Raw genomic sequence first — 17,268 nt, forward strand, 5'->3', positions numbered from 1 at the left:
ATTCTAAGCGCGCGGACAGACGCTCCCACCAAGTAGAGACTCTTCAAGTAAATGTTCGTAAAAAAAAAAATCATTAAACATTAAATAAATATAAATAGTTGGGTCCATCTGATTGATTTTCAATGAGGCTCCTCATGTTCATGTAGAATGTCATCAGGGAATGCATTTACAAATCCATCATCCGGGAAGATCGATCAACAACGCAAAATCCTTGAGGAACTCGAGCGACAAAAGAAGATATTGAGTAAATCCAGTGGTGGTTCCTCCACACCTCCAACAACCCCGACTCCTCCTCCCGCACCCGCGGACATTGACTCCTCCCTCGCCACGTTGTCATCCAACCAGCGTGCCGCTCTGATTATGGCATCAAAGACCTCCTACGGCTATTTCATTCCACAAGACTCCTCTTTCGGTAATCTCATCCTTCCCGTCATTCCTCGACTTGCTCCTCCTCCAAGCACAAGCACAGCCGTCCTTCCTGTCGTCACCAACGCCGCTCCTCCTCCGACCTCATCCACTCCAACCTCATCATGAAACTCAAGCAACTCGAATCCCTCCTTCAAGACATTCAAGCCTTCCAAGAGCCCAAGATCCTTCTGGAACAGTACCCCACCTCTCCACACATTGCCTCTAGGATCCTCTATACGGCAGAGTCCACCTTCAATGACATAGCAGGCCGATCTATTGCTGATCTGGGATCTGGATGCGGCATGCTCTCTATTGGCGCGGCTCTAATGGACGCTGCTTCCGTCACAGGATTTGAATTAGATCCATCAGCCGCGCAAGTTGCTCTTGATAACTTGGAGGGATTTGAACTTGAGACTCCAGTAGACTTTGTTCTCATAGACATTACTCAATTATTTGAAAACCTTCCAGAGAAGAAAAGATTTGATACCGTCATCATGAATCCTCCCTTTGGAACTAAAAAGAATAAAGGAATGGATATGATATTTCTGAGAACGGCTTTGGGACTCGCCTCAAATGCTGTCTATTCCCTCCACAAAACATCAACCCGGGATCATATCATGAAGAAATCTAAAGAGTGGGATGTAAACATGGAGGTACTCGCAGAGCTTCGCTATGATCTGCCTCAGACTTATAGACATCACAAGCATAAAAGTGTGGACATTGAAGTTGACTTAATACGATTCTCATTTAAATAACTCATTAAAAATCAATCCTTTCATCTCACATGTTGATGTAGGTATTGGTGCCAAGTAGTAATGCATTTCCTTCTTTTCAGACAATTAAAATGCTCCCTACTTTTGTGTCAACACGATCCACCGCATCAAAGCTTCCATCTTGGATGACCAGTTTATATCTCAGACCCTCACATTAATAATATTGAAGATGGAATGTATATTTCGTATTTTAATTTCTTAAAACTTTTTTTTCCAAATCAATTCCATTTTATTTATACATTCCATCTCAAATGTGTACCTTTTTATTCACTATTTTTGTGCTGCCAACGTGTTTCAGAGGTTGTAATGTCAAATTACTTGTAGAGTATTATCATTTAATCAATGTTATTCTCCTTTTCAGATCCCTTCGACTTCAAAACACTATGAACCTCAGAAATTCAACTATTTTTATGTTATGGACTTTGAAGCAACGTGCCTTAGTAACACAACTATAGAGCCCCAAGAAATAATTGAAATACCCGTCTTAGCCGTGAATGGAAAAACCTTTGAAGTTGAAGAGACCTTTCACAATTATGTTAAACCCATTGCTAATCCTCAGCTATCTCGTTTTTGTACTGAACTAACGGGTATTACTCAGGACGTCGTTGATGGGAGTCGATCTTTCATCCCTGTTTTCAATGAACTCAAACAATTTTGTGAATCAAGATCCAACTTTACATTTGTTACTTGTGGGGACTGGGATTTAAAGATCATGCTTCCAAATCAGTGTAGATTCTCTGGTGTTGAAATCCCAGAGTATATGAAAACATGGATTAATATTAAAAAATCCTATAATCGTGCAATGGGATCATATCCTAGGCGGCTAGATGATTTACTTCTTGGATGTGGACTTAAGTTTGAGGGAAGAGCACATTCTGGTATTGACGATGCTACCAATATTGCAAAGGCTCTAAGGTCTTTGGCCATTGAGCATCACTATGTGTTTAATAATACTTTTTTTCAGCGACCCACATAAGCTGTTCAGAAGATTCAAAATATAAAAATTGTTAGGAAATTATATTTTTTTTTTTCCCCTACTCTTGGCTGCCGTTTTGTTTTTGTTTTGATTTCCATCTATTTTCATAACTTTTTGTAAATGTCAAATAAAAGTGAAACAATATATTTTGTTCTTTCTTTCTCCCTTTCAACTAACAAGATCACATTATTATTTTCTTATTTTCATAACTAACGTCAGCATGACTCATCAACCCGAAGAGGAAGGGATTCATAGTTATGTTCGAAATATGATTAATCAGAATAAAGTGAGGTAATTGAATGAATTAATATTTATTAATCCTTCCTGCGTTATTATTAAACACTTCTTTCCTGTGGATTTGTTAAAAGGTTATGGGAGCCTCCCTTTTATGAGAATAACAAAGTAAATGATGAGGAAATGTTGAAACTCTCATTGAATTTAGCACCGTCCTCAGAAATATCTCAAGAGAAGATTATTCACTCCCTTTTGTGAGATATTTATCTATTTTCGATTTTTATTACGATTTTTAATATTAAGTTTTATGGCTTTGACAGTCATTTACAGAATAACGCTCTTGACAAACTTGCAAGTAGAAAGGTTTTTAAGGAAACTGGAAAAAATATTTTGAAAATGAAATATCCAAAGTCTCTATCAGAGTGCAATGCTCAGCTTCCGAAAACGGTGGAAATCATTACTGAGGAAACGACGGGGGAGGATCTTGTTTCCATTATAGGGTCCAATATGGGGGATACGGATAGACGTAGTACTTCTATCAAGTTGATTTCTGGAGGAAAGGTGCTAGGATCTGAAAAGTTGAACTTCTTGAGCCCCGGGGCCACGGTTATGGTTGTTCCTGTTGATGCAAAGAATGAGTCGCTTCGTCTCATTGAAGAGCAAAATAGAATTTTAAAAAGTACGAAACATGATGCGGATCTCCTGAAGGATGATGATCGCCTACAAATAGGAGGTACGTACGAATGGGCATATTTATGAATTATTGCGATTAAATCCTTGTTTCTTCCTTAACTAGATCAATCCGGGAAATCATTAAATCTTCCCAAAGAAGAGAAGAAAGCCTTGATTATGGCAATGAGTTTGCATGAAAAGGCTAAAATATCTTTGAAGAAAAAAGATTTTTCTCTTGCACTCGTGTTTCTATTAGAAGCACATCGTGAATATCAAAATTGTTCTCCCTCCATACTTGAATCCGTTGACAACTTTGGCCTATTAAATTTGGATATTGCTTGGTGCTATTTAAATTTAGAACATCTGAATGAACTACCACAGGCGGATCAAAGATTAGCCGAAAGTGAATTTTGTTTCAATAGAATTTACGGAAAAGATTTGGAGCGTCAGAAAAATGCTAAGGTCTTACATGCTCGTCTTCACTTACTTCAAGGAGTTGTAGCCTATCATAAAGGAGATCTCCACCGAGCAAGATCTATTTTTAAAAGTGTTCAACAAGAACTAGACTTGCTTTTTGTTCCAAGTGATCTTATTGAGGAACTTGTTGCACTTGGATATCAGGAGAGTGAGTCTCGCATGGCTCTCAGGGTCTGCGATAAAAATGTACCTCAGGCTTCTTTGCATATAAATGCAAAAAGGGAACAAAGAAAAAAGATTATCAAGGAAGAGAGGGAAGAAAAGAAACGGGACAAAAAGCGAAAGGCTCTTGGAAAAACCGCGGATGGCAAAGGTTATGTTAACTTGGGTTACTACAATACCATGATGAACATGGGCTTTCCAGAAAATTTGACAGGGCTCGCCCTTAGGCAATGTAACAATGACATGGGACTTGCAATAGATTCAATTCAAAATAATCCAGAACTTTTATTACTTGCTGACGAGGAAAATAAGTCCAAGAAGCGAAAAATACGAAATATCTCTGACGACGATATTGTTCAAATTGCCTCCATGGGATTTGATGACCTTGTTGCTGTTAGAAAGGTATTGAAAAAGCATAATGGAGATGTCGAAAGGGCTGTTCAGTCACTTATGAATCATGAAAATATATCCTCAGATGATGATTCAGATGAAGCTGAAGCCACTCGGGAATTTTACGAAAAAAAGAAAAAATCAGATGAAGCATACTCAAGAATGAAAGAGGATTTAAGTGATATGGAAGAGGAATATCTCGATTTAACACTTGAAGAAGAAACTCAAATTCTGGAAAGGTACATTCGATATTTATCAAATAATTGATAAATCTATAATGTACTAAAGAATAAAAAGGTTATCTACCCATAAATGCCATCCAACGGACTCTTAAATGTATAAAGTATTAAATTAGTTAATTTATAAAAAAAAGATTTAATGTAAAATATATTTATATTTCTAAGAATATATAATAAGAAAATATGTGAAATAATATATATAGGTACTATTAGCGGAAGTATGTAAGGACGTTATTAATTCTGAAAGTATTACTCATTTGAAATTATTTTTGATATGGCATTGATAACCATATTTCCCCTTGGCTCATTGAGTAAATCCAAGTTGGGATTTTTAATTTTACTCTCCAGCAATTGATCAAGTTCAGTTCTCATTTCGCTCAATAGCTCAGCAGTATTCTGTGTCGAAGTTACAAATTTAATCCATCCATCATCCATGGATATAACGAATTGCCCTTTAACTAACTCTACTCTAATATTGGATTGTCCAAATAAGATCATTGGATAGACGGGAACCACGCTTAAGTTCCTTACAAATACCTTGCTTGTTTTTACTTTTTCGTGATATATAAGATACGATGAGCCAGAAAAGCAACCGCTTCCATGATTAACAGAAGAAGGATGTATAGACACATAACCATCAGCCTTTGTTTTTAACTTTACTTCGTCAGCAGAGTGTGGTTTATGCATTGCACCAGAAGCGGTTTGTTTGAACTTCACCTCCGGGCTCAAGACTTGAACAACGTTGGGATACAAAGCACCACATAATACCGACAGAATAATTTTTTCATTGTCATTGTTTGAATTCACTTTAGGATCTGTTACCTCAAGGATAACATCAGATCCACCACCCCTACACTTGGACATGTTATCTAAATGTCGACAAAATAGCTTTTCGGAAATGAATCCAATTTCGCTAAGGGACTCTGCGAACTGATGTTTCATGCTAACTAGGGTTTGTAATGTTTTAAATGAGAGCATATTTTCCCGAGCAAAGTGACTACTCGCTCTTCCTCGACTTGATTTTGTGACTTCCCTCCATTTATTGTAGGCTTTTAAGTCAGTCAATTGATCACTTTTTCTGTAAGAGTTCACAAATTCATTTCTTTTTTTCTTCAGTTCATCTCTTAGACCAAAGGAAGAGGTAAATGGAGAACGATAACTCAAAGTAGCTGCAATTGTTAAGGCACTATCCAGACAACGAAATACGGATCCAAAAATCAATAATTTACCAATCTTTACATCTACAGGTAAATTAGCAAGATGATAACCCAATGGAGTTAAATTACTTTTTTCATCTAGTGCAGAGGCAGATTTAAGTCTTTCTTTGGCAGAATCAGAACCGTTTTTAGATGGAGGCTCCAACATCTTTTGAAGGACTGCTTCCAGCTTATCATTTTTGAAAAAGGGAAGGATTTTAATTCGGAGTATAAGTTTTTCCAAGGGAACTCGTTGTATTTCTGGGATGGGATCTTGGTGGAAGTGATGCTCATATCTAAACTCGGAATAGAGATGTAAACATACTCCAGGTCTAACACGGCCTGCGCGACCTTTTCTTTGCAGAGCATTTGCTCTGCTCACCCATACAGTATCCAATGATTCCATATTTTTGAGGGGATCAAACCTTTTCTCTTTCATACGTCCAGAGTCAATAACAAAGACACAATCATCTATAGTAATAGAGGTTTCAGCTATATTGGTTGAAATTACAATTTTGCGAACTCCTTCCTTGGTTTTAGCAAAAATTGCAGATTGTTCCTCAGAAGATAAAGACCCATGAAGAGGAAGGAGTTTAAATTTTCCCGCTTTATGCCCGAAGAACTTGTGAGAGGACAGTTGCTCATAGAGAGTAGAAATTTCAGCCATACCTGGTAAAAATACAAGTATTGAGCCCTCATTCGGAAACGCTCGACTAGTTGCATATTCCAAAGCAGACTCAAGCAAGTCATAGTCGATTTTCTTAAAGTCCATTTTAGAAAGAGTTGAGCAGATCTTATCATCATATCCAAGATCTCTATAACGTTGATATACGCTCTTAGAATTGAGAGACTCATCTAATTTTTCAAATTTAGGAGGAGGGATATTTCCAGTTTCGTCAAATCTTTGATCATTAAAATATTTGAGTTGTCGTTTATCACCGTCCATGAATTCAAAATCCTTGGACTTCTCCTCAGGACGGGCGAAAGGGGATCCTAATTCAATGTTATAAGCACATTTACTTATAATTTCTTCGAGAAATAATTGTTTTACCGGGAAAGTACGACCAGGGATATCCACAATAGGAGGTGACTTAATGTGAGTATTCTTGAAATAATTAACAAACAAATCCGCGTTCAAAGTGGCTGACATGAGAATTATCTTCAAGTCCTTTCTCTTGAGCAATAAGTCTCTAAGTATTAATAGTAAAAAGTCACTTTCCTCACTCCTTTCATGAACTTCATCGACGAAAACATGAGTGACGTCCTTTAAATCAGCATCTCCTTCGAGTCTTCGAAGTAAAATACCCGTTGTACAAAAAAGAAGACGTGTTTTATTTGAAGCTTTAGTTTCCAAACGTATGGAATAACCTACAAGATTTCCAATTTTTTCATTACGCTCCTGTGCCACTCGTTCCGCAACACCAATGGCTGATATTCTTCTAGGTTGAGTAACGATAATATTACAGTGTCTCTTGCTTCCTTTTTCGCTCAGCCAGTCATCAAGAATATACTGAGGAACCTGTGTACTCTTTCCACACCCAGTCATACCAGAGACAACAACTACAGGATGTTCCTTGAGAAGATTTAAAATACGATCCTTATCATTCCAGGCAGGAAGTTGTTTTCGATAACAGAGCATTGGATCGCTTTCTGATCTTGGATTATCTTGATACCTTTGTCGAAGGCGATGATTAACGCCTTGAACATCATTGTAGGAACTGCCCCCGTTTTTATTGGTATTCCTTGAAGTTGAATTAGACTTTACATCCTCCGACAACCTAAGATTGGGAATGCCATCAACTAAGGGACAATTCTCAGTCAATTCCGGATTAAAGCTATAAGGATTGTCAGGACCTTTAATTATTTTTCCAATTTGCAGAGAATCCTCCAATAGTCCTACTAAAGAAAATACAACCGGCATTCCAGCATAAGAACCTTTTGCCTCTTTCATCAAGTAACTCGATATCTTTAAAGATATAGCTGGAGGGAACTTTTTCATATGAGTTTTCAAGAACACAAGAGGCGAATCCTCTGGATATTTACAGTCTGAAGGAAACCGTATTTCCAAATAAAAATTTTTATCCTCTGAATCATCCTTGAGATGCCTATCATCTACGTTGGGATTAGATCCTTTAACATAATGTTTTTTTTTGCATGTCGCACCATAGCGACAATTCCCCTTTAAGTAAAATTTGCAATTTTTTGGATCTGTAAACGGGTCATAGGATGTCTGCGCCCTTTCAGATGATGTTGAAGGTAAATACTTTAGAAGATATGGACAGTTCACCTTTATCTCCCATAGCTTATAAGGGATTTTGATTTTTAACTCTTGATTGCTATAAATGGACTCCAATGCCATTTTTTCATCCTCCATTTGTTCTTTAAGCTCAGGAGGTATCTCTGAGATATTATCTGAATTCGAATAGTTGATTTTAAAGCATTCCTTTCCCAATAACTCCAATGCAGAGCCTACATCTCCATCTGAAATCTCTAAAGCCTTCCGACCTCGATCAGAGTGAAATCCATAGGAGTCGAGTACTTTCAAACCCTTTGGAACTTCTTCCCTCTCAGAGAATCCATTAATAAAGCCCTTAATGATTAAATCCCTATCTTTGACCCAAAAACGATTCTGTAAATCCCTTCCAGTGTCCTTATACCTCTTCTTTTCTCGTATTTGAAAATGCGAGCCACGAAGCTCAACTAAAGTATTTTCAGCTAATTGAGTGGAGGACTCTGACATATGCAGAACTTGCATTGACACTTTTAACCTTGTTTTTTTAATAGGCCCTCCGTTGGAATCCGTGTCTCCTGAGACGAGGACTTCCTCATCTAAAAAGTAAGAAAAAGAAATCCATAAGCATACAGGAAACAAGGACTATAAATTATAAGCATCATCACAAGTCATTGCAAATCTACGCTACCAGAGTCCATTGGATCCTCTTTGTCATACACATCATCTATTTCGTCCTCTCTACCCAGCGTGGGTAACTTCGACTTCTTGTTAATGCTATTTTTTACATTGTCATTCGTACTTCTTCCACGGCCTCCACCGCCCCGGAACCGGCCTCCTCCTCGATTGGGTTTTCCTCCACGTCGGACTCCTGGACATTAAATAATCAATTCTGGATTTTTTTTTAAATGGTTAAATGTAAAAATACTTACTGTTAGAATTCATAGTTTTCTCTTATGTGTCGAGTATGCCGATGCAGGAGTGATTTACAATTAATAGTTATTTAATAAATTATAAATACTAAAATAGTATTTATTAGCAGTAGCCTGACAATGTGTTTATTTATTATTTGAAACCACGGATGCTGTATGACACGAGCACCCAGTACGAGCAGATCCCCCCGTGACGTTGTCAGTTAATCAGAATATATTTTTTCAATTTGACCCGCCCATCATATTTTCTCTTTCTATGTGGAAATTGGAGATAGCGTAAGGAGAAAGTTGAAATTCAATCATCGCAACCTTTTTATTGTAAGGAAAGAACTTCACTAAGCGAAGCGATTTATATATTAATAATTATTGGTAATAATTTATAGTCATTGAAGTAGGAAGAGAGGAATCTTGACCTTTTCAAGTACGCTTTCTGACATGTAGCATTCTGAAGGATCTTGAAAGTAGACAACTGCCTTAAAAAACGAATCTTCTTCTCAATGAATATTCTGAGATCATTTCTAATAAACATAATCTACGTATTATAGAGCTTATCCATAAGGGAAGAGCGGAAGAGCTCATAACCACATCTATATAATAATACCTTCCATTTACTTTCAAGATTCTCCAGTGTGTCCAAATAACTCGACTGAGTCATCCTTCTCCTCCTACTACAGTATATAATTATAAATATCTTAAATAGATAATTAAATTTTAATATGTCCTTATCACAAAAGGTTGCGACGATTGAATTTCAACTTGCCGCTTTGAGTGTCTTTAACTTCGAGATAGAAAGAGAAAATATGACTAGCGGTCAAAATTGTAAAACATACTTTTTTTTAGTTAAGGACGCTCATCTTAATTCAAAGATTGGGAAGCTGTAATCTAATTCAACATAAAGTGACTTATATTTAATATGATTTTTATTTTTGTCTACTTGAAGTATCCCTTAGTTATTTTAATAGTTCCTATTGAATAAATTTATCTTTGTTATTGAAAAAAAATGTTTATAATAACTTATTTCACAGTTTAAATCTGGTAAAAGAACAACTAGAGTTAATATTATTAAATGCACGGTTGGGCATACTCTGAGTTGCGTTTTTTGAAGTCCGCCATCCCTATAGTAGAGACGTCCTTGCTTTTAGTCTACTTTAGTAAAATCTCGAGCTACTATGACGTTTTTGAGAATTATATTGAATCACAAATAAACAAATGACGTCACTAGAGATCTAATAAACAAACTTGAACATAATGAGCTGAATCTAGTAAGAGGCTCAGGATCGATTAATCTAAATCTCACTGGAGTGAGTTAATTCTGGACTCATTTACTGAAAGTACAGCATGACGTTTCTTTTCCAATTTGGAAGGGGACCATTGCATAGGCCTCTACTTCCATGCATCATTCCCGTCCGCGGAGTGAAGCGAGTAAAAGGTGGAAAAGTTCAAAAAGGATTTCTACAAAATATTCGAAATCAGTTCATAAGTGAAGAAGATGCGAATAAGAGACCCTCAGAGCTTGAAATTACTGCCAAGGGACTCCCTCAAAACACACCTACCCTGGGAGAACGGATCCGAAGAGACCGTAATCACATGTTCCACGAATACGATCGTAAAGGTGGCTACTATGACGGGCCCACAGGTACGTTTCGTGATCACATAGGGGATCCATCCGTCAAAGAAACCGTGGTACAAGGTGCTGGCATCCTCAAGGATGAAATACTCAAATGGAAAACAGAGATGTCCTATAATGAGCTTGAGGAATGGCCTAAACCAGGGGATAGGAAATATCTGATCCATTCGGATAAACCTCAAGAGTCCAGAGAAATCGTTTGCATTTCAGACTCGAATTGGGGTGAAGGATTCTCTTCTTGCTCCATGTCGAAGAATCCTTCTACTGGGAAACATCACTTCACTGGAGAATTGTCCTCTCGTGTCCCCCGTGATGGAAGAACTGCCTTTGCGGGCTACGTCAATTTCTCCACTAAAAAAACCCTCAAGTCCTTTTTTCGTGTCAAGCCATTGGAATGGCATCTTTATACGCATCTAGTCCTACGTATCCGCGGAGATGGACGAGTGTATATGCTGAATGTGAATACGTGGGAGGAGTACGACATCGCATGGCAGGATCTCTATACATATCCCCTTTATACAAGAGGGGGTCCCTACTGGCAAGAAGTCAAAATCCCCTTTTCCAAATTCATATTTACTCATCGTGGTGCCCTTCAAGACAATCAAATTCCTCTTACAAAGAACATTAGAAAGGCTTATAAATTAGGCGTAACACTCAAGGATCAAAATGATGGACCCTTTTCTCTTGAGGTCGATTACATTGGGGTTGAACTTGACAATGATGATAAACAAGAGATTAGTGCCTATGAATCCTACAGGCTTGTCACAAAGAACTATACTGTCGCTTAAATCATTGTTTCTCCTCTTTCCACTATACATCCAGTTCTTTATTGTATTCATTTTGTCTGTATTTTATTAGCTAAAAGGGAGGGTATTGATATGTAAAAAATAGATTGAATCCAATAAAAAATATAAAAGCACTCATTTTCTTTCCGAATTGATGATCATACGAACGACTCGAAAATGAATACGTGTCTTTCATGAAGGCGTAGCTTACAGCCGAAGCAAATGTTGTTGCGGCTGTTAGGCCCATCAACCCCTTAAGAGTGTAATGATCCGTATACCCAAATACAGGTGATGCCAGTGCGGCCCCTATGAGAGTCAACTGAATCAAAGTGTTGGCTTTACTCACCATTGGAGGCTTTATTTGTGCGATGGGGTTGCGAAGATCGAGGTATTTCTGAATGGTGAACTAAAATGATATAATTATATTGATGAAAGTAAATATTGATTCATCTCAACTTACAGGACTGGACACGGCCATGTATCGAATGTATAATCCTGCGTAGATGAGTAAAAGGTCTCTAGACACAATGAGGCATGTAAGTGATGAAGGGATAAGCTCAGCATATGTCAGACTCATAAATAGACATGTAACAAGAATCTTATCTGCTAAAGGATCTAAAAAACTACCCAATGAGGATGCTTGTCCCTTAAAATTCCTTGCGATCCAACCATCTGCCTAAAACAATCATGATACGATGAATGATATGATGGAAAATGTAATAAAGTTTTTACAAAGTCACTCAATCCTGCATATCCGAAGCAGGCCAGTGCCAGCGAATACTCATTTTGTACTATTAGATAGCCGATATAGGGAGATGCAACGATCCTGGAGGCACATAATAGGTTTGGCACAGTCAATATTTTATCCTGTTCTTTAAAGTCATCATTTCTATTTAGAGAATATTAAAAGTATAATTAGATCATTGGGAATAAAAGGGAAGGAAGAGTATGATGAACCTAATGCTGGAAGCAGAGGTTCGGCTTGGAAGGTGGTAGATTGGTCTAAATAGTGAATGAGAACTCCGCCTCAAAAGACGACATGGAAGAAGTGCGATGGTTGTTGAAGCCGCGATCATTCTGGGAAGTGACTCTGAGTCCAGGGAACACTGAAATCAAAATAGAACGATATATTTCTTTGGCGTGCGCTTATTTTGACTGAAGTACAAAATATTTTTCTCAAACAATTTTATAACAAAAAAGCTGTAAATAATAGTTTGGACACCTCATATCTTACACATTTCAAATAATAATTTAATTTATTTTCATAGAAAGTTAAAGCATTAATTAATTATTATTTCAATCACATAGAATATGCTTTAATTTAACTTAATTTGTATAATGAAAGAATGTATATACACTTTCATTGGAGATAAAATGAAGCACAATTCAACTTTTGCAAAAAAAAAAATTAGCCGTTGAATAATTTTTTGAAACACTTTTCCTTTTTATATTCGGATGAGAAACAAAATTTATAACTTAGATCTTGGATAATTTTGATTGTGAAAAGTGCTAAGTAAATGGTTATTGCTTCATTAAGATTTATGAAATCATGTTACATTGATAGGAGATAGAATTGCTCTCGCTCATTTTGCAGAAATGGACTTGGATAGAATAAATTTAGTGCATATTGGTCATAACATAATATATGTGTTTCATTATAAAACCTGTGGTTAAATTAAAACATAGGTAACATATATTCAGTACCATTGAAATGATAATTGTTTAATCTTTCTCTTAAAAGAAATGTAATTTTTTTTTAATGAGTAAGATATGAACTGTTATAACTTACAAGACAGAATTTACTTTATAAGCATGAGAACATTCTTTAGCACTCTCGTCAATCACAAAAAAAGAGTGCATATTTTCTTTTGCTGTTCCCTCTGGTGGCCAGTGTTTCTTTTGGGAATGCTTTTGTTGTTAGATAATAGGTTGCGTCATACGCGGACTCTGAATCTTTATAATAATAAAGAAATTCCTTTCGTGAAGCGTGAATTCTAGGTTGATCACCGGCGATACACTGAAATCGGTAGTCCTTCCCAATGGTAAGACTACTTCTCATTCCCATCTCTTCCTTTCCTTCCACGACTAATTCCTTTCCTTCTCCACTAGTTTTCTTTGATTGGTAAGAAGGAGTCTGCTCATGAAGACGCAATCTGGTCTTGTGCCTGGGGTTCACAATCCGATTCCAATGAAGAGACGGGTGAAGAAGTGTTCGTGACGGGTGGTGTGGATGATACAGTCAAGATTTGGGATATTGGTGGTAGTGGAGGACCCGAGCTGAAGCATAGACTAGGAGATCATTCTTTGGGGGTTGTCTCCGTGGCACTCAATAAAACGTCTTCCCGTAATGAGACTCTTGCACACTTCTCGTTCACTTGCTTTATAACTTTACTTTTCAGTTCTTGCATCGAGTTCCTTAGACTCCTGTGTTCACATCTGGGACGTGGAGAAAGCCACTAAATTGAGGTCCATTGAAAGTTCTCCCCTCGATGCTTGGACTGTTGCCTTCTCTCCAGACTCTGAAACCCTCATATCCGGAGCAAATGCTGGAAAAGTAAATATTTACTGTGTGGAAACAGGGCAGAATAAGCAGCAACTCCTTGATACACGTGGAAAGTTTATTTTGTCTATTGCCTATGTGAGTAGAGTTAACCCGCAAATTTATCATGCCTCTCATTTATTCGAGGTTAATTACAGTCTCCGGATGGAAAATATATCGCTAGTGGTGCGACAGACGGCATCATTAACATATTCAGTATGCCTACAGGTAAACAAATCCACGCGTTGGAAGGACATGCTTTGCCGATTCGTTCTTTGGCTTTCTCCAAAGACTCAAAGAGACTCTTGACCGGCTCAGACGATGGACACATGAAACTCTACGAAGTGTAAATCCCAATACCCATTCTTTTATTTATTTTACCTATAAGTCCCCTTTGCTTGCAGGAGTCACGGTTCGCTAATAGGAACTCTCTCAGGGCATACGAGCTGGGTGCTAAGTGTTCAATTCTCACCCGATAATGAACATTTCGTCTCGGGATCTTCAGATCGAAGTGTCAAGGTTTGGGAGTCAACAACGAAACAATGTGTTCACACTTTTACAGATCATTCTGATCAAGTATGGGCGGCTTCTTACAGCCCGAACGGGAGAAAGATTGCCACAGTCTCCGAAGATGCTAGTATACTTATGTATAGTGTCCCCGCGTAAATAATTATAATACATACACGATTAATTAATAATAAATAATATAGATTTGTTTATATGATATGTTCACGTAACATGCTTTCCTCATAATTAATTGAAACAAACAAAAGACTATCATCCAATATATTCATCATTCGAAGACGATCCGAGTATTGATATTGTTACTATCAATCTTTTCTTGTAATTTAGTTCTTCCCCTCTTTTTCGTCCGAGTTTTGAACTTGCCCGTGCGCTTATCCTCTCTATCTTTTTGTAGTTTACTCCAGTATGCTATTTCCTCATTGCCCGTCAAGCTCTCAAGGGAAATTATATTATTTTCCTCGGAGAAAAGCTCATCTTTAAGTAGAACCAATTGACGCGCTTGTTCCTCATCCGCACATCTTATATGAAACTTTGTATTTCCAATTTTAACATCCACATATTGGACGGGCTTCATGAGTCCATCCCGTATTCGTTTTTTGTAAACCTTGGGATCATGTACCATTTCTTCCACAACACATTTCACAATAATATTAGGAACAAATGGAATGCTACTCGACTTCTCAACGGAATCTTCTTTGCCCTCTTCTTCCAGCTCTTCATCTTCCTTTTGGACGGCTCTCTTTGGGTGGACACGCTCTGGTTTATTCATTTCTCGAAATTTTTGTTTAGCCAAGGACGCATTTTTTCTTTGAAGATTTAAATACTTGTTTCGTAGTTTTCGCCAGGAGGTTTTACTCATGACACTAAGAGTCATCAATTGTAGATCCTCTTCACACTCCATGTTTTCTTTCCTCTTTCTTTTACGCTTCTTCTTATTCTTTCCTGTGGGTGAGGATGCGTTTGTTGAAGAGGATGTTTTCTCTCCCTCTCCTTGAGAAGAAGAGTTGTCTATCTCTTCTTTTAGAAGAGTTGCTCTTTGCTCAGCCTGAAAAGACTTGATACTTTGAAGCTCCTCTGGATTCTTGGACTCAAAGTCTTCGGATATGAATCCATATGCTTCAAGAGCCTTTTGTGCAGACTCTACTGTTTGAAACTCAACAAAGGCAAATCCTTTGGGAGATGACTTTCCGTATATTTCGGAAGTGAGACGTACTCCACGGGTCCGTACTCTTGAAATATCTGTTGAAGAGATTCTTGAGTGGAGTGGGAAGGAATGTTTTCTACATAGATTGTCCTTGCCTCTTCATCTGGTTTAGGCCCCTTAAAGCTAGACTTACGACGTATCTTATCACCGTCAGGTGCAATTTCAAGGGTTGAAGATTGTATCTTTGTAAGAGCAGTGCGTAGATGATTAAGTTGGGCCTGGGGCTCATCCGTATGAAAGAACTCAGAGATGAGAGTCTTGATTTTATTGAAGGAGAGAAACAGCTCTAGGGAGAGCCAAGGTCCTTCTTTCTCAATCACACCAATCATAAACTTGGACTTGGCTAAATTTGCATCCGAGAAATAAAATTCCATTTGGGAGGTGAGGGTCTTGTAGATCTTCTTACGCCGAGCTCGAACGCGTCCATGACTCTTATTGTGCTCTGTTCCTTCATTTCCTCTTTGTCGGATACATCTGACTTACTTGGGGGCTCTTTTTCCTCCTCATCGGTCTTCATGGCCAAGAAATTCAGAGACTGGAAGACAATATGAATATTACGTACTCGGGGATTATGCAGTTAAGACCGTAGTATTTATTAAAGTCTGGATTGTGTAATAATAAAAAACAAAATTGCGCGGGCGTTACAAGAAAACGAAAATGCTGCCGGATAACTTGGAAACACTCAATTAAATGAATATCACTCTTTTTTGTGCTTGACAGCAGTGCAAAAAAATGTTCTCAAAATATTTATAAAGTAAATGGCAAATGCAAGTTTCATATCTTAACCATTTAAAAATATAATTACATCAAAATGAGCGAGATCAAATCAATTTCACATTTAAGTAACAGCTGTCCACAAAAAAAGTATTTTTACGGGAAAAAATATCAACAACAAAATTTTAAATACTAATTTTTCTGGAAAAAAATATCAAAAATCCATGGCTATTCAAAAAAAATTGAAAAATCCATAGCTACTCACAAAAATTCACAACTGTCCACAAAAAATTAATTTTTGTGGAAAAAAGCTTCACGAATTAAATTTAAAATATTAAACTTTTAAGAAAAAAATTTAAAAAAAAAAAAAAATTTAAAAAAATTCGCTAAAAAATTTAAAATGAAATTACACTTTTTTGTTCTGTTGCATAATTTGCATGAATGACCTTTTTTAAAAAAACCCTATCTTCGCGTAATTTTTTTTCATCCTGACCATTAAATTCTAGTAACAAGCAAAAATTCCTTTATTTTTTTCAAGGGGAGCTACAGCCCATCCAGCCTACCTCCTATGAACGCCCCTGCACTAAACATTAGTTTCAATCAAGTAAATATCAAAATTATTAAATATCTAAGTTCCAAATTTTGCTTCTCAAGCAAACAGGCAACATTCAGCAAATAAAAAGAGGAAAAGTGTTTCAAAAAATTATTCAACGCCTAATTTTTTCTTGCAAAAGTTGAATTGTGCTTCATTGTATCTCCAGTGAAAGTGTATATACATTTTTTTATTATACAAATTAAAGTATATTCTATGTGATTGAAATAATAATTAATTAATGCTTTAACTTTCTATGAAAATAAATTAAATTATTATTTAAAATTTGTAAGATATGAGGTGTCCAAACTATTATTTACAACTTTTTTGTTATAAAATTGTTTGAGAAAAATATTTTGTACTTCAGTCAAAATAAGCGCACGCCAAAGAAATATTCCGGCCTGAGCCGTATTTTATGCGATTTAAGAAAAATGTCTTATTCAAAATAAATAAACATACGAAAATATGAGGTATGTGTTTGTTGATTGTGTGATGACGTCACAGTGAACTCCAGCATTCCCCGAATGAACTGGATTCCTTGTTTGTCCTTTCTTCTTCCAGATTAGAGAGATGGTGAGCTGTCAAGTCTTTGG

General features: G+C 37.0%; 9 protein-coding genes across 9 annotated transcripts; 6 read left to right on the forward strand and 3 right to left on the reverse strand.

Moving 5' to 3' along the window:
* Nucleotides 1-147: 147 nt before the first annotated feature.
* Nucleotides 148-1,244, forward strand: LOC121126024 (SOSS complex subunit C). Its single transcript, XM_040721304.2, has one exon. The coding sequence runs from the start codon at nt 148-150 to the stop codon at nt 532-534; it is 387 nt and encodes a 128-aa protein (XP_040577238.1). The 3' UTR covers nt 535-1,244.
* Mettl5 (Methyltransferase like 5) lies at nt 531-1,163 on the forward strand. Its single transcript, XM_040721302.2, has one exon. It carries the CDS (start codon nt 531-533, stop codon nt 1,161-1,163), a length of 633 nt encoding a protein of 210 aa, XP_040577236.1.
* LOC121126021 (ERI1 exoribonuclease 3) lies at nt 1,242-2,301 on the forward strand. Its single transcript, XM_040721300.2, has 2 exons — nt 1,242-1,481; nt 1,543-2,301. Exons 1-2 carry the CDS (start codon nt 1,356-1,358, stop codon nt 2,155-2,157), a joined length of 741 nt encoding a protein of 246 aa, XP_040577234.1. The 5' UTR covers nt 1,242-1,355; the 3' UTR covers nt 2,158-2,301.
* A 15-nt stretch (nt 2,302-2,316) lies between these two features.
* LOC121126011 (NEDD8 ultimate buster 1) lies at nt 2,317-4,515 on the forward strand. The gene is made up of 4 exons (XM_040721290.2): nt 2,317-2,448; nt 2,526-2,645; nt 2,712-3,124; nt 3,188-4,515. Exons 1-4 carry the CDS (start codon nt 2,378-2,380, stop codon nt 4,357-4,359), a joined length of 1,776 nt encoding a protein of 591 aa, XP_040577224.1. The 5' UTR covers nt 2,317-2,377; the 3' UTR covers nt 4,360-4,515.
* On the reverse strand, nt 4,463-8,887 carry LOC121126010 (putative ATP-dependent RNA helicase DHX57). The gene is made up of 3 exons (XM_040721289.2): nt 8,690-8,887; nt 8,449-8,628; nt 4,463-8,356 (listed from the first exon to the last, which is right to left on the reverse strand). The coding sequence occupies exons 1-3, from the start codon at nt 8,700-8,702 to the stop codon at nt 4,581-4,583; spliced, it is 3,969 nt and encodes a 1,322-aa protein (XP_040577223.1). The 5' UTR covers nt 8,703-8,887; the 3' UTR covers nt 4,463-4,580.
* A 1,140-nt stretch (nt 8,888-10,027) lies between these two features.
* Nucleotides 10,028-11,235, forward strand: CIA30 (complex I intermediate-associated protein 30). The gene has a single exon (XM_040721293.2). It carries the CDS (start codon nt 10,028-10,030, stop codon nt 11,102-11,104), a length of 1,077 nt encoding a protein of 358 aa, XP_040577227.1. The 3' UTR covers nt 11,105-11,235.
* CLS (cardiolipin synthase) lies at nt 11,121-12,253 on the reverse strand. The gene is made up of 4 exons (XM_040721297.2): nt 12,059-12,253; nt 11,834-11,990; nt 11,562-11,777; nt 11,121-11,507 (listed from the first exon to the last, which is right to left on the reverse strand). Exons 1-4 carry the CDS (start codon nt 12,175-12,177, stop codon nt 11,175-11,177), a joined length of 825 nt encoding a protein of 274 aa, XP_040577231.1. The 5' UTR covers nt 12,178-12,253; the 3' UTR covers nt 11,121-11,174.
* Nucleotides 12,254-12,983: 730 nt separating this feature from the next.
* LOC121126017 (WD repeat-containing protein SL1-17) lies at nt 12,984-14,359 on the forward strand. The gene is made up of 5 exons (XM_040721295.2): nt 12,984-13,143; nt 13,211-13,445; nt 13,501-13,739; nt 13,799-13,986; nt 14,045-14,359. The coding sequence occupies exons 1-5, from the start codon at nt 13,141-13,143 to the stop codon at nt 14,304-14,306; spliced, it is 927 nt and encodes a 308-aa protein (XP_040577229.1). The 5' UTR covers nt 12,984-13,140; the 3' UTR covers nt 14,307-14,359.
* On the reverse strand, nt 14,332-15,892 carry LOC121126020 (la-related protein 7-like). The gene is given in 2 exon segments (XM_040721299.2): nt 14,332-15,350; nt 15,353-15,892. Coding segments are annotated over 2 exon segments (1,308 nt in total). The 5' UTR covers nt 15,744-15,892; the 3' UTR covers nt 14,332-14,433.
* Between the last annotated feature and the right edge of the window lie 1,376 nt (nt 15,893-17,268).

This window comes from Lepeophtheirus salmonis, chromosome 11, assembly GCF_016086655.4.
Source record: "Lepeophtheirus salmonis chromosome 11, UVic_Lsal_1.4, whole genome shotgun sequence".
In the NCBI taxonomy this organism is placed as follows: domain Eukaryota; kingdom Metazoa; phylum Arthropoda; class Copepoda; order Siphonostomatoida; family Caligidae; genus Lepeophtheirus; species Lepeophtheirus salmonis.